This window comes from Botrytis fragariae (genome assembly GCF_013461495.1).
Source record: "Botrytis fragariae strain BVB16 chromosome Unknown tig00000012, whole genome shotgun sequence".
NCBI lineage: Eukaryota > Fungi > Ascomycota > Leotiomycetes > Helotiales > Sclerotiniaceae > Botrytis > Botrytis fragariae.
This window is the reverse complement of record NW_023500989.1, coordinates 1759755-1781629: the sequence shown is the minus strand read 5'-3', so window position 1 is coordinate 1781629 and position 21875 is coordinate 1759755. Positions and strand designations below refer to the sequence as shown.

Genomic DNA, 21875 nt, shown 5'->3' with positions numbered 1-21875 from the left:
AGAATTGGATCAAATGAGTATATGATGCGGATGGTACAAGGAAGAAGGAACGAACTGACGAACTGTCGGGAAGGAGATGGTGGTAGTCATGCACGGCATATATGCGCGGAAAACGGTTTTGAGAGAAGTGTTTACATATGGCGTTGAGACTAGGCGGGCAGAAGATTTTATCTCAAATACATGTTGTTGGCAAAAGCGTTTATTTTGGTAGTCATGCGTTTGAGTGAGCGCGGATAATAAGTGTTCCGGTGGCTTTCTGGATCTAAGGGATTTATATGGCGAGTATGGGTTTTTGTTGTCTGCATTGGCGAGGAGCCGAGGAGTCTTCGGATGGTAAGATTTGCAGGGTGAGGGGCTCCCTCGTTGTCTAATCTTAGATTTATAATATTTTTACATCTTGGGAGGAATAATCTCGAAATGATTGAAAACTCCTGAATTTTTTCATTCGTCCACTGAATATGTGGGTGTGGATGAATGCTGTGCGACGGATGTTTGCTCAGCGACGTTTCTTTGGGAAGAATGTATCTCCGATGGGACTTTGTGGCAGCTCTTATGTGGCGGTGTTAATTTACTGTCTGATATTCTAGCTTCTCACATGTTTCATTTTCACTTCGTCACTGGTTTTACATATGGATCATGGCTTTTTTTGGGTGAAATGCTTCTATTTCTTTGTTCTCGCTATAACTTCTTGCTACATAAAAGTTAATGTCGAAATAACTTTAGGAATATACTCAATAATAACTAGTATTTCATTGTTAAGGTGAGAAGTTAGTAGCTTCTCATCTGATATCAACACATAATGGGTTGCGTCAAATACTTAAGACACTCACACTCGACCGAGACTAGCACAGTTCTTGCATCTGAACCCAAACAGACGTTCAACGACTGGCTTTGGGGCTTCTGTTTTCATGAAACAGCACCAAGTAGCCCTGAGTTTTTCGAGCATGGGTCGCTCATCTTCGATTCTACATCCGCAGGCAAAGATGGAGATTTTGTGCGGGATTTCCTCGCTTTTGACTGGTGCGTTTTCTGGCTTAGGCTTGATGAGCTTGGTCGTCATGTAGAATTATTGTATGACGTTGGTTTTATTAGTTGTGCGGAAGGATACGTAGGGTTAAGAAGTGAATAGGGAGGGGTATAAGTGGGCGATACGTGTCGTTGTTTAAGGATTGTTCAAAAATAATCTTGGAAGAGAAGAGGGGGGCATATTTCTGCCTCACACCCGTGAGGCAAGGGTATCAAGGGTATCTATCTTTCATATCTTTGATAGCTATCGTTCTTGTTCCATTTCTATCTCGTAGATAGCCTGTCTGAGAATACGCTTCTCTCGTGTCCAATAGCTTCTTCTCAATGCGGCTACCGTTTATATGGAGAGACCACCTGAGACCAATATAAAATCTCTTTGTTTCAACATCTAGTGAGTGAGTAAAACATAGTTCCCCCACCCATTCTGAGGATACCCCATCTTGTAACCCGTAGAGACCTATGGTGTGAGCGACGAGGAAAATAAGGATGTACACTGTAATTCTCCAGCATTCTCCAACTACCTCGCTTCAACAGTCGGCCCTGCTAAAATGAAGTGTTACAAAAGAGTGAGTGATCCACCAGATAAAAAGCAAAACAAAAACATACAACAGTGGGGATTCGCTGGTGGTCACCCACCCAACTACTAATCCACCGATCTGAAGCTTGTGTATGGCAGAGCGGACGGGATGCCCAATTCTCTTCAGTCTATGGTCGTATGTGGTAGATAGTGCTTTGTCTAGAGATATATTCACTATCATATACAGTGAGAGATGAGTAGTAAGTCGAACACCTCACAGAATCCGAGAAACTAACTAGCTTACAAGTCCGGAATTGGAAGATTATTTGATTTGAGATCTTCATTAGAATTTTGGAGAGCGCCAGCGTTAAAAGGTATATCAGGTAAATATTACAGTTTTGACATTCGCCTTCTCTTTTTCAGTTGCAAGGTCTATTTCTTTACTCGCAAAATTGGGCGATGCGTGGTGCATCACATGAGAGGTAATATTCACTGTATAGATTTAATGTTGAGTTGCTGTTGGATTTCTGATGGCTGATATAATATCGATACATTTGCATATAGTACATTGGGTGGTTTTAATAATGGAGGAATCAAACATTATTTAAGGAGGGAAGATTTTCTAGTAAAATATTTGGTATTTTTGGTGTTGACAATGACGAATCAAAAGGAAATAATCAATTCTCAGCTCCACTCAATCGCAATTCTTTTTTCTCGCCAAAAGAAAAGGGTCGTCATTGCTTGGCCTCATCTCGTGTATCCACTGCTTCCACCTTCAAAACATCGCATGAAATGTCCGCTTGAGCTTGTCCATGAAGCCATCCCCGATGAGTCTTCAAACATGCCACCTCCATTGCAACTCGCTCTTCTCCTTGAGGAATATGCGAATGTAAGATTTTGAAAGGTTGAAGAATTGTCGGTCGAATCATACGTCCATTGCGAAAGATCGGGACTCCCTTGGATTGGAAATGGATTTGGAAATCGACAGGGTCGTTGTCGGACTCGTGTACCCGCCTAGTGCTTTCGAGAGCACAAGAGAGCTTGAGTGTGGCTGGGTGTGAGGCGGGCACGACGTAACAGTTGAGGTCGAGAATGAAGTGGTGGGGCTTCAATTCGGCACCGACGTCGTGGTGGTAGAAGGTGAAAATGTCGTGGGTTCGGTCGTGTTGCTCCTGGACGGTGGTCGCTGCTGCGAGGCTGGCGATTGTGAGGAAGAGGAAGATAATCATGAAAAAGGATTTCATGATTTGTGATTTTTGGGTTGGGGCTTCTGAAATTCGCTTTGGTTGCGGAGTTCAAGGATTTGGATTTGCAGATTCAGGATTTTATGCTACTGATTCCTGTGAATTCAAGGCTGATGAGAAAAATAGAGATGATAGGAATAGAAATAAAGAAGGATTTATATAGATTGAAGAAGTGGTTTGTTTCGAACTTGTTCACCAATTCGTATGTAATCTAGGTGCACTAAATAGAGCTCAAAATAACAATAAGTTTTCAACGCAGTCTCTATTTCACTACTTGAAATTTAATTTCCAGGCGTGTAGACGCACCCCTTGCTAACGATGAGAGAGATATTCTTCGAGAGTCGAGAGGTTGTTCCTGCACTGTTCACTCGCCCCCCTTTCCATTCACAACGACTCCATGATCATATGAGTTGCAGTACTGATCGTTTTCCAAAGACTACTCATATTATGATCTACGATATGATTTTGTGATCCCTTCCTGTCCATTCTTTGCAACTGGAACCATAATCGCCAGCTATTCATAGAATCTCATGCTCCATATACTATCATCGTCTCATGAATGGATCTTCGTTCGTTGGCATTCGATTTTTCGTTGGGAGACTGGTGCATTTGGAACAGCATACCGGTATCTGTTTGACTTCCGGTACGAATACTTTTAAGGCCGGATTCGGAGGCACGAAGCGCACGCTAGTCCGACTTTTGCACGTGATGCAATATCTGATTTCGAGAAGGCACATATCTTATGCGGTGACCAAGATTTGAGGGTGGAGGAGGAAAGATGTAAGTCGCTTGTGAATCTCAAAAGCTCTGGGAAGAACTTGAAGGCTATGGGAAAGCATGCCAAGAATCGTGTTCCTTTTCTAGTCATTAAATCACAAAAGAATATCACACATTCTCAAGGAAAGGGGGTTCTAGAATCTAACGAAGGCAATGGAGTTATCTCCGTTACACGCGTCTCTGATGCTCATTGTTTTGAGATAATGCAGAAACCGGCATATCCACCCGGATATCGATATCTCTTTCTTCGCTTGCAAGTGAGCTTATTTTAGAAATAGATAACAATGAAAAAGCTTTTTTATCAAAGAAAACAAGTCTCAGACAATAACATAGTATGAATCACGAACAAAGAACATTGTCAAAGCAGTTGCGTGAAAAATCATTTGGACACGGCTTGTGCTCTACAAATGATAAGAAGTTCTAAATTGTACACCCCTTCCCTTTCCAAAACCATCCAAGCGATACATTACAAAGGATATCACCACTTTCAGAACTAAGAAAAGCAAAAAAAGAAAAAAGAGCAAAGAGAGAGCAAGAGCAAATGTGTATCTACGTGCAAACTGTCTGCCCACGATGTAGCCACATTATTGGCTACTTTTGGGAGAAGAAATGTCCGCGGCACAATCAACATCATATGCAGGAATACAAAGAGGTCAAACATGCAAGTTACTGTGATCGGGAAAATTGTGTACCACCGAAGTCGTCCGAAAGATTAAGGCCGAGTCGGTACCATCATGCCCATGACTGGCATTTGAAGCTGGTATGACAACTCGGGCCGAGCCTTTGTGACATCGAAAGATGAAGGTCTGCGTTATAGATCAGGTTAGTTAGATCGGTAGTCCAGTTTGGAGCTAAACCTGGAGTTATGATATGAGGCTAGAGCTTTCATGAAGTGGCTCGACGGATTGAGAAAACAATACTTGGGTGTTCGATAGAGAGCCCACAATCAATCGAAATTTATCTAGACTTCTAAGAAATACCCAACGTCATATGTGGTCACAAAATGTGACATGTTTCTCCTTGATTCAAGTTTCCAGGAACGGTAATATTGGGGGCCGAATGGATGTACCCCCTTGTTCACTGTGCCAGTCAGTGCTTCTCGAGATCATGCCACAACAATATTCTCTCATGCTGCACAACATTTCCGATCCGTCATATTATGCAGCTGTGATAGAAAACTCCTAAGTCAAGATCCGAAAAAGATTCATAGTGATACCAATACCAATAAATATTCTCCTAGCGGCGTACCAACGAGACCAATCATTTCACATGATCATATTCGTCCCACGGTCCCACCTCACCGCATTCTCCCACATCTATCTGTGACGTCGTATCTCCATCAATCTCACCTCTCCACACTCTCTTAACCTTTCGTGGTACTGGTACAGGTACAGAGATTTCGATTACCGGCATCTCGCGTGTAACACTGCACTTGCGGCCCGCAGCCTTGACATCTCTTTTCAGATTCGATAAAACCCCCTCCACGATTCGAGCGTTCTCCTTCTAGAACGGCGTCGTGTAACGTAGGGAACATGCATACCAATTGATTGAAGCAATACGGATAACAGTAACGCAATGCAGGATCCGCCGATTTGGTCGAACGTCGTTGCACATTGCAAGGAGAGACAAAGTAGAGGGCCCGGGAAGTAGGCTCGGCCGTGTCTGGACGTCGCACTAGATCTGGAGAGTTCTATTGTTGGGAGCGGAATCGTGCGGGAGATTGTATATTTGGTTGGGGTTGGAGCCACATATGTCATATTGATGTGATACTATCATTGCGTTGCGTGCCGCAAAAAAATGCACTTGAGCTTTCTGATGGGTGGATTTCTTCTTTTTAGGAAGGCGCAGGAAAATCTCCGTTTGACGCATGCTGTGACCACGATGTGATATCTGGAAACGGAGAATTATTAGGTCTTGGGAATTAGGAGCTGATAACATAAGACTGAAATTGGATATCCCGCATAAATAAATGATTGATTTAAAGAGTAATCAAAGGTAGACCGGAGATATTTTCGTCTCCGTCAACTCAACGTTAGGCGAAGTTGTCCAACAATGACCAGTGTGGTCTCTCCAAGGAAGTTACATTTCAAGCCATGGGATTTAGTTGGTCCTCCTTGGAGGAAGTAATCGGCGGATAAAATTCCATATAGCCCATCACTCAAGGAGCTTTCCTCAACTCCCTGTCTCACCTTCCAATTTATCCATGTGTAGTAATCAGGCATTCTCAGTAACAGGTAGTAAGAACCATTCGTAAGTATAATGTCTCGCAATTGAATAGCTGACTACAGAAAAAATGATAAAGTAGTCCCAACATTTTCCCACCGCTCTTAAGCCAAGTCTGAATTCTGTATTCCCTGTCGCGTCACAAACGCCACTATGTAATACACCCATGCCTGCATCGTGACAGCTATTACCCTTTGCACCACCTAGAACGCCAAGCAAACATCACCGTTGAAAAGTTTCAAGCCTTGAACGCGCCGTGGAGATTTGCTGGCTTGAACGTCTGCCTGAAAATTTCGAGTTCGTGAGTGAAACAAGTTTTGCTACTTGAGCTTGATGACTTTGAACTTTTTGATGAGGAACTTGGACTGCTAGAGCTGGAGCCTCCGGGACCTTCACATGGCTCAAAGGCAAAGATGATGGCCGAAAACTGCTGATTGAATTCGTTATCACGAACGAGCAGCTCACGCCAGATGTTTGCAACTTCTTCTGGTGGATTCTTGAAACCTGGGCCAAGTCCATACGTTCCGATTACAATCTTATCATAACCGTAGAAAATTGCAATCCGCAAGGCGGTCTTGATGGAAGCTTTCATCAATTCCCGTTCCGTTTTAAAAGAGTATTTTTTGCCTGAGCTATCAAGCTTAGGACGCTTGACGGTAGGCACAGAGATTATGGGCAGTGCTGAGATCTTTGTTAACAAGAACTTCATAGTTGATGCTTTGAAAACTCACATTTGTATTCTGACCACGGCTCATACTTTTCTGGTCCATTGCGGAAAACAACTTGGGCTTGTTAGGCAAAATATCACATTTGAGTCTAGTTGACTTACCAACGTTCTGAGAGATAATACCAGCTCGTTCGGGAATGGGGTAATTATTCGATGTGATGTTATCTGATGCCGGTGTCGTCAAGCAAGTATATAGAGTGCTTCGTCTGGCTAAACATTCTTCCGGTTGCATAACACCTGAGGAAATGAGTTAGAAGGGGATAGGCACCCGGTTAGAAAAAGCATACCAGCTTCCCAATCACCACCTGGTCGTCTTTCATGTGCCGGCATGACGACTGGAATGGGTCGATCATTCTCGCTGGCCGTCCATTCAAGAGCAAGATCCACGGGATCTCGTTCCATAAAAGCTTTGAAATGTTAGCCAATAAATCTAAATCTAAGATTTTCCCAAGGCCCTAGAATACCTACCAAATGTATACTGTCTTGATTCTCTAATTGGCTGGTCTCGTAAAGAATCTGAATGACATAAGTACGATGTAGTTGGCCACTGCGGACATGCACTGCGTATATAAGGGACATAAGTTTTCTTTGCCTCAGCAGCGATCTCTGAAGGCTTTGGCTTTGAGGGGGGCATGTTGAAACTGTAGGTGAAATAAAAAATAAGGATTTAGATGGAATGAGAAATTGACTAATGCAAGGCGGCGGAATGAAAAAAAAAGATGGGTATATATCGAAGCAAATTCTTAAATTAAAAGCTATAGTAGATGCGATTCACCGCGATATTCGACAGCAAGACGAAGGGCATGGCCCGAGTATATATAAACGAAGGGATACAAGAGATGTGGTTCAAAAAAAAGTAAATGCTGCGAGCGCGATCTAGTCCACATTCCTGATGCACGATCTCGATCACAGACCTGGAGCTGATAGATTCCCGGAACTTTTGTCAGTCAAGAAAAGGCATATTGATGATTGATTTTTTAGGTCCAGACTTTTTGAGTCAAGATCATTTCCACCGAGCTGAAGACATATCGACAGTGAATTGGAGGCGGATGATATGGGTTGCAGCTTCCGAGTCCTTGCTACCAAGTGACCAAAAGTATGCATGTTACCGAAGACCGACCCAGAGATCTTTTGATCAAATTCTGTGGGTTACATAAGATTCGCGAGAAATAGATCTGTCAACCATCGTTATTCTCCAATAAGAATAGGTAAGGGCAGATGAGAAACAATATTAGTCTGTGCATATTCGAACTGGTTCAAAATGATAACGGGTATAGACAGTAATAATGGGATACCGGTACCGTATAACGTTATACAGATAGGGGTACATTCCAGAAATCGTTGTGTAAGGCAGGCTTTCGTCACTTAGTATACTGTGGCAGAGGAATCATTGATGTAGAAGCCTGTTTATACAATTCATTTGGGAGAAATTTGAGGGAGGATAAAAACGAATAAACAAAAGGTTTGAGAAAGCAATATGAAAAATTTTCTCCAATTTTGAATTGCTTTTGGCGACGCCCAGACTCGTAATGCTATGAGCCCCTGACGAGGATTCGAAGGTTAGAGTTTCCAGATCTCGATATATAAATATGCTTAGATGACAGCCCCATAATCTGTCTAGTTCGAACTTGAATGTGGGCATTTTTACACGATTTTAGTTTGTTGATTGATCATGAATCAGATCTGATGGAAAGTTTGCAATGCTTAGCCAACGGCTCGGGTCGTTTCGGTTCGGCAATGCTTTACCTAATTCCTTGGAACCGCATTTAGCGCGCGGCTACGGTGACCCTCACTTACCACTACGTCTTCTAATATCAGATGCTCGAAGAAAAGCATGAACATCAAAAAGAATGTATGATTGATACGACATCAAAATCACCAAAGGCAACCACAATTATTCCATTTAGAGAATTTTGAAATTAATCTTGTCGATCTTGCCAAGTCGCCTGCTTCTCTGAAATATCGAATAAGAAACAATGGTACAACCCCGCTTTTTGGCAAAATCAAAATATGTCGCACGATCTTTTATTCAATTAAGGAGCTTCAGTATTTCTTATCCTACTAGATCTTCCCAATTATCTGTTGCGAAATTACTTGGAACATCTCCCGAAAATGTAGATGAGGTTAAAGTCAATGTCAATGGTTTTATTCGTTCAATTAGGAACCAAAAAAAGATATCGTTTGCTTCAATTGGCGATGGCTCAAGTGTGCAACCGTTACAAGCTCTTCTTACCCCACAACAAGCTGAAAGGTCTGATAACCATACAATAAGTTCTCTTCCACTCCTAATCGTACGATAGACTCTCGACGGGTACAGCTGTACGTCTCACCGGATACTGGAAACCTTCCCCGAACCAGAAGGCACAAAGCAATGAGTTACATGTGCTTGAAGTAAATGTTTTAGGTGCCGCGGATCCCGCCGTATGTAAGGCTTGGATGCAATACGTTGTCATTGATGATCACTACTGATCTGGATTGGCAGACATTTCCGCTACAGAACAAATACCACACGCCTGAATACCTCCGCACCATTCCTCATTTGCGAACGCGAACGCCCTTCAATTCAGCATTACTTCGATTCCGATCGCAAAGCATAGCTTCTCTGACACAATTCTTTACTGAACAGGATTACGTCCAAACACATCCTCCTATAATTACATCTTCAGATTGTGAAGGCGCGGGGGAAGTTTTTGAAGTCGGTAGCGCGCACAAAGGACCAATTGGGAAAGGTGATGATGGAACATTTTTCAGATCGCCAAAATACCTGACTGTTTCGAGTCAACTACACTTGGAGGCTTTGGCCCAATCAGTGGGAAGAGTATGGACATTATCTCCTACATTCCGAGCCGAGAAAAGTGATACGCCACGACATTTGAGCGAGTTCTACATGTTGGAAGCAGAGTGCAGTTTCGTTGAAAAAATGGATGAAATTATGGATCTTGTGGAAAACATGCTGAGACATTTGACATCGAACCTATACTCTACTCAAGTAGGGAGAGAAATATTGGAATCGAAGCGAAGCGGAGATGAGGAGAAAGATACAATAAGCAGAAGACATGAATTGACCCGAAGATGGGAAGGTATGATGAAGGGGCCTTGGCCGCGGATCACTTATGCGCAAGCAATCGAAGAACTTGAAAATAGTGGCCAAACTTTCGAACATCCTCCCGCCTGGGGTTCAGGTCTTCAAGCTGAACACGAGCGATATATCGCCAATAAGGTCGGACTTGGATCGCCTGTTTTCGTAACAGACTATCCAAAAAGCATCAAACCATTTTATATGCTACCTTCAGAAAATTTGCGTACAGGAGGAACACAGGAGACTGTCCAGTGCTTCGATCTTCTAGTCCCAGAAGCATGTGAAATTGTAGGTGGATCTATGCGTGAGTATAGATTGCCAGAACTCATCTCTGCAATGCGGGCGAATGGTATGTTGCGAGGTGACGCAGGGGAAGAAGAATTTGGTTCCTTGAAATGGTACACAGAACTCAGGCGATGGGGAAGCGTACCTCATGGAGGGTTCGGCTTGGGATTCGATAGATTGCTAGGGTATCTTTCTGGTGTCCCGAACATCAGAGAGATAGTCGCATTTCCAAGGTGGGTTGGGAGATGTGATTGCTGAAATGAATCAACATGGCGCATGGTGGTTTCAAGGCGAGGGCCAGCAACCCCGGGATAGCTTTGCCATGAGGCTTTCTTAGGGGAGCCCGAACGACACAATTATAGTGGGCATCATGAGAATAGAAAGCTTTATGACACGAGATCACTAATCCATGCAGCGACAATCTCTTGGCAACAGGAAAATGCCTCGCTGTAGGCAACCCGAGACGCAGCAATTATTACAATTCAGTGCATCTTGTCACTCAATCCAACACACTCTAATGTCGATTTTATCTTCGGATAATGCTTGCCTACATCAACTTTAGCATAATCGTTACAAAGTCAGCTTCGCCTCCTTACGAAATGTTACATGACGTTGTTTGCTCACCGCCATCCTCTCCACTACCTAGCCTTTAACCAACCGATCAACCAACCATCAACCGCTTTTTTCCCCTCTTAAATGATACAAATTGAAAGCGTATGACTAAGATGTCAAGTTAGAATCCTCCCCACATAACTGGAAATTTACCGCAAATCTTCACCGAAACCATGATTGCGAACGTGTGCCCCCAAAATACAACACTGTACCTGAGTTCAGGTGGTGCACATCCGAATCTTCAACAAGTTTCATTCTGATTCCAGCCTCATTCGCATGTGCATGCCCCTGACCCCCAGCTTGAGCTTTCAGCAGGCCACGGAAGTGATGTATGATTATTTAATCACAGGTCATTTATTTTTGACAGATCGTTTGCGAAGGATAGCGTTCTCGATTCAGAGAACAGTAGGTGCCCGCATAAAGTTTGCGGGTTATGTATAGAAGTTTGTGTCTAGTTTAAATTTATAGTTAACGGAACGGGTGGATCAATATGGTCGGTTTCTCTATACCTGGTTGTTTACAGACCTCAGAAGTAAAGATTTGTTTGAATATTTATAGTTTATTTACTGAATATTACTCAGTGTTGCTGGTCACTTTTTTCTTTTCTTTTTTTTTCTCTCTCTCTCCGCACTCAATACTCTTCATTGTTTTCATACCAACGGTAGAAGCACTAAATGATTTGGGAATTGAAAAGGGCGTGAACATTCTGGTTGAAGCGTGTAGCACTGCATTCATAACAGTTGGTGATTGTGTACTGCAAGAGTAGCATCTAACATATCGTCACATCGAAGACAAAGCCCTCACGTAATTTACAATCACCGATACCCCTCGAATTTAAAATAACGATTCACCAAATTCGAAACACCCTTGCTTCAGTAACCAACGAATGTCACGCCGGTATATGAGATGAAGCTTACTTTCCTATCGTCAAGACTAGGTAGGTAGAAGTTGAGATAATGGAATGTCGGCAATTCAACTGAATACCAAGAACACAGGGAATAGAGTAACTTCCTACAGGCAGCCAAGATCTGAGATGTGAAAGGATCCATCGATAGATATATCAGATGTGATGAAGATGCGGAAGGATCGGAGAATTTACCCATTTTGGGTTGCTAGAATATGTGGTTAACAACTTCCGATACGTCGTCGAAGCATAGCCTCGAAAGTTTCGAAAGTATAAAAGTCAAAAGAGCATGTTTTAATTTATCCGCCAGCCTTAGACAAGCGCCGAAGCGCAATCTGGAACATGAGCTGAAAATCCCGGGTGGATAGTTTGGATAATTTCGACCGAGACGCAACACCTTGTGTTTTGCTGTGCCTCTTAGGTAGCTATGTAACTGGGCGCGGGTTTTAGGTGGGCAGGCAGGCGCTGCGCTTTGCTTCGGATTAGGATGAGAAGTTAAGCGCCACGACCCCGCATGTTTGTCTCGACTTCAAGTCAAGTTTGGCGTTGTTGAAAAGTTGTATTTATTATATCTCTGTTTTACGCGAGCTTATTTTGATACCAATGAAACCAGATCTCCTCTGTATTTCTCAAAATCCACAAATAGGGTGATAATTTCGAAATAAATTGCTATTCGTCACTTTGTCCGATGTTACAATCCACCCTTACTCCCTGCCTGCTCTTCCCAAAGAACTTTCCAATACTACCTCGAGCTCTCCACCCACACCTTATGCACTACCCCTGTATTTACTCAGCACCCCAAAGTTGGGGTCTCAATTTACCATATCATTACACCTTTCTTACCTCGCTTCCATGCTCGCATGCTCACATTTGCATAGTTGGCGCATGTTGCAGGCTTTGAAGCACACCCTCTTTCTTACTATTGCAGCCACCATGCCACCGGAGCCGTTGAAGAAGTTTAGCTTGTGGACATTTTCACGGGAATCTATCTTCAAATGGAAAAATAGAGAAAACCTTGTTTTCTCTCCTCACTACCGGAAATTGTATATCCGGATGATGTTCCTGGGCTCAAATTTAAACGCGCCTCATTGTTGCATATCTGTACAACTGCCACCGTTCATTCACTCCACTTTTTCTTCATGAAAATCCTTTTCTTGCTTGCTTACTTGACTGCTCGCTTCTCGTCTGCATTTACAATATCTTGGCTTGCCTGCTCTTCTTCTTCGAGATGTGACTCGGTTAGATTTGTCATTTTTGCCAATTGTTGGTAATGGTAAGATTTTTATGAGTCAGATGTGTACCTTAAACATTTTGTATTCTAATCATTTCTTCTCCAACCCTGAAAAATCAAATCGATTCGTGCCCCTGCCAAGCGCCAAGTTTACATACCGTGTGCATATACTGTATGCATACCACCCTCCCGAAATATATCCACGAGTAGGTTAATGTTAATTTCAATCTCATGGGACTGTTGGGGCAGAACCAAGCAGCAGACTCAATCGGACATGCGTGCAGAATATCATGCGGATCGGATTCCTATTTATTCGTCCCTGACATCTAGGATCTGCAGACAAGAGATGGAGTGTGGCCTAGATTCATCTTTCTTACAGAGTGAGATAATACGGGGTATGTGCTATGCAGAGAACCTTAGAATGAAGTACTACCTCGTTTATGGAACGTGGGTGTGCGTACGAGTATGCTTGTCTATGTTTGTGTTCATGTACATACGCAGCCGATTTTAGGCTCTTTAGATACTACGGATGCAAGTGTCGCTTACCGAAGGGTGAGATTCGGTGAGGTAATTCGGTAAAGTGCTTTGGTGAAGAAATGCTGATCCGATTGAGAGACCTAGATGGGTAGGTACTTAGCCGGGGCCAAGCAGCCGTCCGAAAATTTGGGGGGAGAATAGAGGAGGTCAGATGAGATGGAATGAAATAAGATGAGGCAAGATCAAACTTGACTTAATTTCATGAGGCTCGCGTCTCATCTCATCTCATCTCACCCTATCTCAGTTTTCATTATGTTATGCTTATTATATACGTGGATATACGTGGATATCCATATGTATTATTCCTACAATCTGATGAATTATCGAACCGTCTCATCTCATCTCACACACGGTCAAATCATGGATTACCAGAGTTCTGGGTAGAGAGGTAGAGTAGTAGAATAATGAATAAAACACAAATTTTAAAATAACTCCTCTCCACTTTCTTTTGTCTTCTCATCTCTGCTGCTCTCTTTCTATCTAGTACGTTATGTACAATTTCTACGTTACATACATACACAATACACATACATTCAATATCCTAGCATTCCATCCCTTAAAAACAGAAAACATCCATCTCCCGTCCCATCAGTGACTCCCCCCCCCCATCCTTACATCCTCCTTTCTCTTCCCCTCTCATCCCCCGAAGAAAAACATGCACACATACATACACACAACCCACCAATATCCCCCCCTCCCATCTCATCCCATCTCATCCCACCACATCTTCCCCTCTCAACCAACCAACCACACCCAATCAACCAAGCTCAAACCAAGCTCACACCTTGACTCTTCATTCATCCCACCTCAACAACCACGCACCCCTCGAATATAATAATAAGCAAGCAAACCTACAGTAGTACCATCCCAAAATTTGCTTATACGATTGATCATACATGACATGGTGTATGTACCTATATATATATACCTAGATATACACATGCAGAAGATACAGAATGTGAATGAACCACTCTGTCGGGACCAAATTACCTCACAACCCATCACAACCCATTTCGTTTCATCACATTTTCTTTCTTGGAGTAGGTATAGCTATTTATTATTAATTTATTTGTTTTTGAGTCATTTATATATACATACATATATATTTTCAGAATACTGATTTATTTTATTTTGCTTTATATTCATATTTGCAGCACAGTACAGCACAGTACACATCCCACCCTACTGCCCCTATCACCTCCCCTCCCCTCCCATCCCCATTCTACAACCCCCACCACCCCCAACCCAAGCACTAGGCTCCCTCTGTCTCTCCCGCCCCCCATTCCGCCACATAATCAGCTCTCTCCAGTTCTGGTATCTTTTGCATACAACGTACACACGTATGAATTTGGGGGTTCTTTTCATTGTTTTATTTCATATCATCTCATTTCGTCTCATCTCGATTATACTATCATAGATCATAGACACAAGACCAAATTGTTCAAATTGATTTCTTCTTTTTTCTCTGAATTTATGTGTATCTAGCTATGGAATATAATGTAATATAAGGTAGAATGAGTAGATGATGTCCCATCTAATCTCCTGTCCTGTCCTCTCCTCTCCTCTTCAGAAACCACGAAAGAGAAGTATCAAAAGTGAACTCCATAGCAATGCAATGTAACGTTAAACCATCCACAGACAAACGAACAAACCACCGAGCCATACCCCTTTGCTTGTTCCTTTCATTATGAAAAAAAGCCTGATTGTGCATCTAAAATTGTACAGAGAAGAAAGAATGGATGAAAACTATGTATGTTGCAATAAATCGAAACCAAAAAAACGAAAGTATGGGATATCATTCCTGAAAAGCAAAACTCCGCTTATACCTAACGCCATTATTGACTGACCCTCCCGACCTCTCCTTTCCTGTAATTTTGCGCGCCAAGTATTCATGCCCCTGATACCATCCATACCCCTCTCCCTCTAGATCATAAATTTTCGATCCAAGACACTTATGGCTCTTCGATCTTCCCTTTCATTACACCCAAGTCCTGCAGCAGAAATTCCTGCGTTTAATTTTCCGATTTCTGATGCCCCATTCGTGACACCCGAAGCTTTCTTTTCCTCATCTATCCTTGATTCAACCTTGTCATTTTGTCTTGGACTAGCTGAGCCAGGTCTAGAAGTATTGCCACTGTTCGATTTGTTATCCTCTAGGACACATGCTGAATCGGTGTTATGAACAAGACTCGAGATGGATGGTTTTGTTTGAGCCTCTGATTTACTAATTCCGTTTGGTGTTCCATTTGGAGAATTGGCTGATTGTTCATGGAGACTCTTTGGTGTGTGAGCCGGGGAAATTGTTGCCTGCCTTGGTGGAGTAGTTGTTCTTTGAACCCCGTTGGGTCCGATGTTAACTGGTGGAAGTGGCGGCGGTTGGGCCAATCTTGGATCAATCATTCCACTTGTTTGTAACGCTCTTTGAGCCATCAGTGCATGCTGTTCAGCTTGTATTCTGGCATGTTCAGCTTGAGGACTGGGACGATAGACTGGGCGATGTGACTGAGGAGCACCGGCTTGATAGTTGTGTGGGGGCGGTGGTGGCAAAGAGGAGTTTGAGAGAGGTGGTGGAGGTCGGTCATATACTGTTGGTTGTGGTGGACTATGTGCCATCATGCCGGGAGCGTGACTAGGATAATGATGAGGACTATACTGGTGAGATTGGTAAGGAGATGTATGCGGAGGTCCCGGTGCCATGTGATAAGGGGAAGGATGCATTGAGCCCGGTGGTGGCGGAGGAAGTTGTGACGAATACATCTGTTGAGGATGATATGGAGGGGTAGAAACTGGCGATGGCGGCCATGGACCATATCCCGAAGGATACCCATATGAAACTCGATGTTGAGATTGATGCATGTGTGGATGTGGCTGTTGCATATAAGGACCTTGTTGCATTGGCGCTCTGGTGATAGCTGGACCCTGAGCTTCATGAACTGTCGATTCTGGATACATGCCTTTTTCAGGGACAATCCGTTGAAGTTGTGGATCACTTGTAGGCTGTGGAAGCTCGGGAGCATTTGGATGATGTCGCGAGAAGTAGTAACTGATTAAATGAAGATGATGCCCAGTAGAAGTTGTGATACTGAAGGATTGTTTCATCAAACCATCGGGTTTGTATCTGTACCCGTCCGGCCCATCTCCGTCCATATCCTGATCGTCATCGCTACCCTTTCCACTGTCCGGTGTCTTTCCTGCCATTCTCCGTGCGGGCGGTGGTACAAATTGACCACCTCCTCTCTTTCCTTCCATCTCCCGATATGTTAAAAAGCTCCCCGACACTCTGCTTGCGCTCCATGATTTCCCATCAGTCCATCTGCGCATTCCAGCTTCTCTTTCATCCCAAACAAATACTGATCCGGCCTTTATTGACTGTCTTTCCTTCTCCGATAGTCTTCTTTGTACTCGAGGTAATAGACCAAGTCGGCAGGCTTCGAATAACTTGATCGCATCCGCAGGAGTGCGTACATGTCCGTGGTAGGTCTCCATGGAGGAGTATGGGTTAAGTAATTGAAGATCGATTGTGTTTGTAGATAACGTAAATTATGGTAGATAAACTCTGCTCAATGTAAAATCGTACTAGGGCTGTCCAAATCAATTGACTCGTGAACTCAAGATTTATCCTCTCGCGTTTCTGTTCTTGATGAAGTTACGCGGCTTAATTTCTTGGCAGATTCTCGGACGTCAAATATGGAAGGTTGTGCGGGTGGGAGGAAGTCGGCACATTAACGTTCTTGACGTAATAAAATCGAGGTGGGTAGATTATTTATTGATTGATTGAATCTTGACCCTTGACGTAAATCTCAAAAAAGTGAAGGTATTGTCGAGTGTATTTCTGATGGTGAGACGTTTGATGAAAGAGGTTCTTCTACCGATCTTCTTTCCGCTTCAGATGAATTGTTAGTCAATTATTCGAAATCTTTTTTGTCCCACCCCAAAATAAAATACAAGACGGAAGTCGACGCGAACATGAGACAAGTTGACGCACACGGTGACAGAAGCTTAAACTAAAGCTTCACAGACTTCACGCTTATTCTTACTCCGAGAAAGAAAAAAGTAAGGAAATGAATAGATTTTGACTTGGGAACTTGTGGAACTTGTGGAGAAGAGTTTCTAGTTGTAGAGTTTTGAACACGGCTCGAGCTCGAACTTGAGCTTAATCTTTTTTGCTTCTTTCAAGATCAATTCTGATACAAAACGGTCCACGACAAAAATAGAATGACAATTGTATGAGAAACATTGAATGTGTGGATTTGCGAAGATTTTGAATGTGTCCGCAATTATCCTTTCCTCGCGCATTGAATTGATACGAGTGTTCGAACATGTTGAGATGACATATCTTTCGCTCTTTCAAATACTTTGAGGAATGAAGAGTCTTGGGAAGAGAAACATAATTGGTGTGCAATGAATGAATGTGAAGGTTTGAGTTGGTATGGAGTGGATGGGATTGAAGGGGATTGGAAATGTTTCTCGATTTCGATGATGATAGAGACAATGATGTAACTGATGTGTGTTTGTCTCTCCTACCGAAGAACGAAGAACGAATAACGAATAACGAATAACGGGAGTGCGAGCTGGAAGATTTAAAGGTATCTGGGTACACAACAGCAAAAGTAGGGTACACCACCTGGAATATTCGAATACCCGGATACTTTCTTCTCTTCTCTTCTCTTCTCGTCTCTTGTATGCCTCTCTTTTAAAAAGGGGAAGATGATTGAACAATATGAAAGATGTGTATGAAACATGTGTGCGTGTATATGTGTGCATTCATGGAAAGATGATTGTACATACCTGATATAATGAGAAGAGAGATGTTGTGAATGGGCCGAACAGCTAACTTATATCTTGACAGTTTCGACTTGAAGAGTGCTATAGTTCGAGGTTTTGACGTTGACGGATCGAAGTTGATATAACTATAGCTAACTGATAAGTAGGTGAAAGTTTATCGAACTTTGATTCTCTTGTTTGTCGGTTGGAAAGTTAAGTTATTCAAGGAGGAAAGGGTGAAATGGAAGAAGAGGAATAAGAATTAAGCTTTCTTTCTATCTTTCTATCTTTCACTCGGTGCCGTACCAATCCCTTGGTTTTGTTCGTCAAAAGTGCCGCGCGATATGAAAATGGACGAGTACGTCGGCATAAATTGATAAACCGTTTTCGGGTGGAGAAGATAGGCAGGTTCAAGGGTTTAGGGTTTTGGGGCCTTTCAGGAGTTTATGTATGATCTAATTGATCGAGATTGTGAATTGGATGGTGCAGCGTAAGCCCTCAAGACTTAGTTCGGATAGTAAAGACTCAAAGATGTCCGATGAATATAAAGCAGTCGCAGTCGTGGTCGTGCGTGGACGTATTCTTAGTCTTGGTTTTAGTCTTGGTCTACCAGGTAATGCATACTCCTGTAACTTGTAAGAAGATCAGATGGGGGTGGACGGAATTTGGAAAAGACAAGCATGCCGGTAACTCGTAATATAAACGCCCGTCTCTTTTAAAGTAAATAAGGTAAAAGACTACTCCGTACTGTCGATTGTATCAATTTGTATGGCAGATGCAAAGGCAAGAGGACCCAGTCACCAACAATGCTAAATATCTTGTAGCAAATGAGAATCCCAGAATCCCAGCAAAATCTATAAGTGTAAAAGAAGGTTCGCCGGTTGGTTGGTGAAAATCTTACTCTGTAGATTAAGTTTGGAATGGGTATCCATTCAGTCTGAAGCTCAAAGCTGTAATATTCATTTGGATCTTCCAAACTAAACCCTATGGAGCAATATGGAAGTACGAGCATGGTAACTGAACGAGTATGTGGACTTTCTTGGTTTCCCAGGGGTGTAAATGCTTTGTCCTGAAGTGGGTTACATTTCCATACGGTTACTTCACAATTAGAAAGTGTACTGACTAGGTAGTATTGAAAGGGTCATGTTACTTCTTTGAGTAAGATCAGTATCCAATTCACGCAGTTATCCTTTTTTAAGACATTCTTTTCATTCAGTCTCTCGCGTAGGTATGTGTCTAAAGCTTGTTGATACCTCAAAGTTGTCTATTTTCTGTTACTCGTATTAGAATGCCTTGGTCTTTCTTGTTGGCTGAACCTTGGCAATACCAAGTTGAGCAGCAGAGATGAATATACAAATAGACTGCACGGAGTAGCTGAAGCAATATCTAACAGATACCAGGTATGAAAATGTGTCTAATCTGGATTGCAAACAACTGCCGATATTCGATCTTCTTTCCCCGAAGCTCCCCCTTCATTTGCTTCTAGCTTTATACTTAACGTAAGATACATACATAATTGATGCAACCTGTATGATCTTCCCAAGCAATCGCAATTTACAATAGAAAGAATTTTGATCTTGGAAGTGCGAATAGAATTTCTTGGCTTACTAGCCCAATGTCTGATTAGGACTCGTGGGCAGCAAAATGGATGTGGAGATCTGATCTGCCTTAAGCTTTCCTTGTTCCTTGCAAGCAAACAAGCAATAAAAGTCTTGTCTACGGGATTTTACCTTAGTTGGGTTTAAAGGCATTCGTAACCTCTTTAAACTAATCTTTATTCTAAATAAACTTACTTGGCTTCCATGAAAACTTAATGAGCTTCTATGATAGCACGCCGATGCACTAAACTTTGTTTCGATATCATTCATAGTTTGGGATTCTGATGATTTACGAGCGTATGCGCGTTTGTAAGTATCTCGCTAGACCGTACTTGCACGAGCCAATGGAGATCGTTATACTTCTTGAGAGCACTATCACCCGTTATCCTCCAATATATATCGTCAGCAAACACTCATCCGTCATCTACATCTTGACCGGGACCGACAAATCAATACATCTTCACTCTCCCCATCTTCCTTAAGTCATTTTTTACAAATGTAACCTTGGTAACAAGGATAAATGATGAGGGTCCTGGATTCGTAAGCTTAGTGGATTCAAGGAAAGCATTTCGGATTGGGATTGACGGGCAAAACCCCTGCTTTTACATGGATTATAACTGTGTATGAGCTTATTTCATCGCCTACAGATTTGCAGAAGGGACTATTAGTCTCCATCAGCCACACAAAAGCATGATTAGCTGACTACGACTGTTGGTCCAACTGTTATGTATCATATACGGAGTATGATGTGAATATCATCAAACCTGAAGGATCAAAAAGGTAACTGTGTGAGCGTAAATGCAAAAGCTTATGTTTCTTCAAGGCTCTCCAGATTCGGCAATTGAAAAGGGGGCTGAAGCCTGGCCGAGTATATGAATCGTAAACATCATTGCTTTACAGCCAGTCATTTGTTGGGGGTGAAGTTTCGAAAATCATCACATCACCAACTTCAAGACTTTTTGATCCCACATCCCCACAATCATCCACCACACTGCTACACTGATCATCGAATTTCATAATCTTGGCTCACCATTTCCACCAAACAGCCAACAAAAGGCCAGATCACAAGACCACCTACCAAATGTTTGCTCTAATATCCTGTACTCCGTACACCTCGGGGCCAAGTCCATCGGTCTCATCACCATGCACATCACTGCCCGGCGCAGTCAGCACATCAAACAGTAATATACCGGCCGCATAAGAACACAACAATACACAAAAGCAAGCAGCGCCTCATCAAAGTGAATTTTTGCTCACCGGCAGCTCTTCCCCTTCCTTGGCCCCCATATTCTTGTTTGAAATCATCCAAACGCCTGTAACCTATGTCAGCATTCTAAAAGTATCTTACTTTACACCCCTCCAATCTTCTCGCGTGAGAGGCCAAGGCAAGGTAAGGACAGCACAAATTTGATCCAGACAGTCGGTAACGTTCTTACGACACGATACGATGCGCATAGCTAGCATCGTATTGCATATAGCCTTGCCGTGCAGACACGAGAAACAGCCGCGAGCACGAGTGGGCAGGCGAGGAATAGGATGGCCTCATTCTTCATTTCCGGATGAGATTTCGGGAGTGACATCGAGATGTAATGTAACTGTTTGAGATCTTTTCTTGACTTGGGGGTTCTCTCAACTTTCTTTTCACAGTAGCATATTTTTATCCTCAATGTACATATAGATAGTACCTAGGTAACACGCCATCGTGAGCGAGCACAAACACAACATCGACCAGGATCAACACAGCCGCCATCACGAATCCTACGAACGGAGTCCCTATAGGAGTGTAAAGGCAATTTAGATCATTCTAATCAAATCAGGCCACTTTATGCTATCCTAATTCCTAACCTCACTTTACAGACATTTTCTTCGAAAATGAACGGCATGCCTTATCCGTTCCTTCGCCCCATTCTACGAGAAGATTCGCACGCGGCTCCGGGCTAAAATTTTCTTCTCTCCTCATCTATGATCTAATTCATAACCTTATTGCGTACTCTGTATCTACTCAACTCCAGATTAAAAATTAATTCAAACCATCGGTCCCGAAATGCCTTTCTAATCGGACTCTTCGGACTTTATACACAATACTGGAGAATATATATATATATATATATATACATACATAGAAACCTACGAAGTATTCCCTTCTCGCTCCCCAAAGTCTAACTGACTGACGAATACAGTGGATCTCCCCCAATCCTTTTTCCCAATCCTCAAATTCCCAATTTGTTTCACGCCGCGAAACATTGCGAGGCGAGCGTAGGAAAGTAGGTAATTAAATCTCCGCTTTAATATATAAATATGGAGTACATATGGATTCAAAAAAAAAATACACATCGTAATGAAGCTTAAAA

General features: G+C 42.7%; 6 protein-coding genes across 6 annotated transcripts; 1 reads left to right on the top strand and 5 right to left on the bottom strand.

Moving 5' to 3' along the window:
• Positions 1-623: 623 nt before the first annotated feature.
• On the bottom strand, positions 624-1060 carry Bfra_002767 (uncharacterized protein; the record flags this gene model as incomplete). The annotated part of the gene is made up of 2 exons (XM_037333180.1): positions 624-717; positions 831-1060. 2 exons carry the CDS (start codon positions 1058-1060, stop codon positions 624-626), a joined length of 324 nt encoding a protein of 107 aa, XP_037195308.1.
• Positions 1061-2277: 1217 nt separating this feature from the next.
• Bfra_002766 (uncharacterized protein) lies at positions 2278-2787 on the bottom strand (the record flags this gene model as incomplete). Its single annotated transcript, XM_037333179.1, has 1 exon — positions 2278-2787. The coding sequence occupies one exon, from the start codon at positions 2785-2787 to the stop codon at positions 2278-2280; it is 510 nt and encodes a 169-aa protein (XP_037195307.1).
• Positions 2788-3232: 445 nt separating this feature from the next.
• On the bottom strand, positions 3233-3655 carry Bfra_002765 (uncharacterized protein; the record flags this gene model as incomplete). Its single annotated transcript, XM_037333178.1, is given in 3 exon segments — positions 3233-3301; positions 3331-3474; positions 3485-3655. The coding sequence occupies 3 exon segments, from the start codon at positions 3653-3655 to the stop codon at positions 3233-3235; spliced, it is 384 nt and encodes a 127-aa protein (XP_037195306.1).
• A 2370-nt stretch (positions 3656-6025) lies between these two features.
• On the bottom strand, positions 6026-7148 carry Bfra_002764 (uncharacterized protein; the record flags this gene model as incomplete). Its single annotated transcript, XM_037333177.1, has 5 exons — positions 6026-6468; positions 6519-6569; positions 6617-6751; positions 6802-6921; positions 6983-7148. The coding sequence occupies 5 exons, from the start codon at positions 7146-7148 to the stop codon at positions 6026-6028; spliced, it is 915 nt and encodes a 304-aa protein (XP_037195305.1).
• A 1342-nt stretch (positions 7149-8490) lies between these two features.
• Bfra_002763 (putative asparaginyl-trna synthetase protein) lies at positions 8491-10136 on the top strand (the record flags this gene model as incomplete). The annotated part of the gene is made up of 3 exons (XM_037333176.1): positions 8491-8765; positions 8815-8935; positions 8997-10136. The coding sequence occupies 3 exons, from the start codon at positions 8491-8493 to the stop codon at positions 10134-10136; spliced, it is 1536 nt and encodes a 511-aa protein (XP_037195304.1).
• Positions 10137-15085: 4949 nt separating this feature from the next.
• Bfra_002762 (putative camp-independent regulatory protein pac2 protein) lies at positions 15086-16648 on the bottom strand (the record flags this gene model as incomplete). Its single annotated transcript, XM_037333175.1, has 1 exon — positions 15086-16648. The coding sequence occupies one exon, from the start codon at positions 16646-16648 to the stop codon at positions 15086-15088; it is 1563 nt and encodes a 520-aa protein (XP_037195303.1).
• Positions 16649-21875: the final 5227 nt, after the last annotated feature.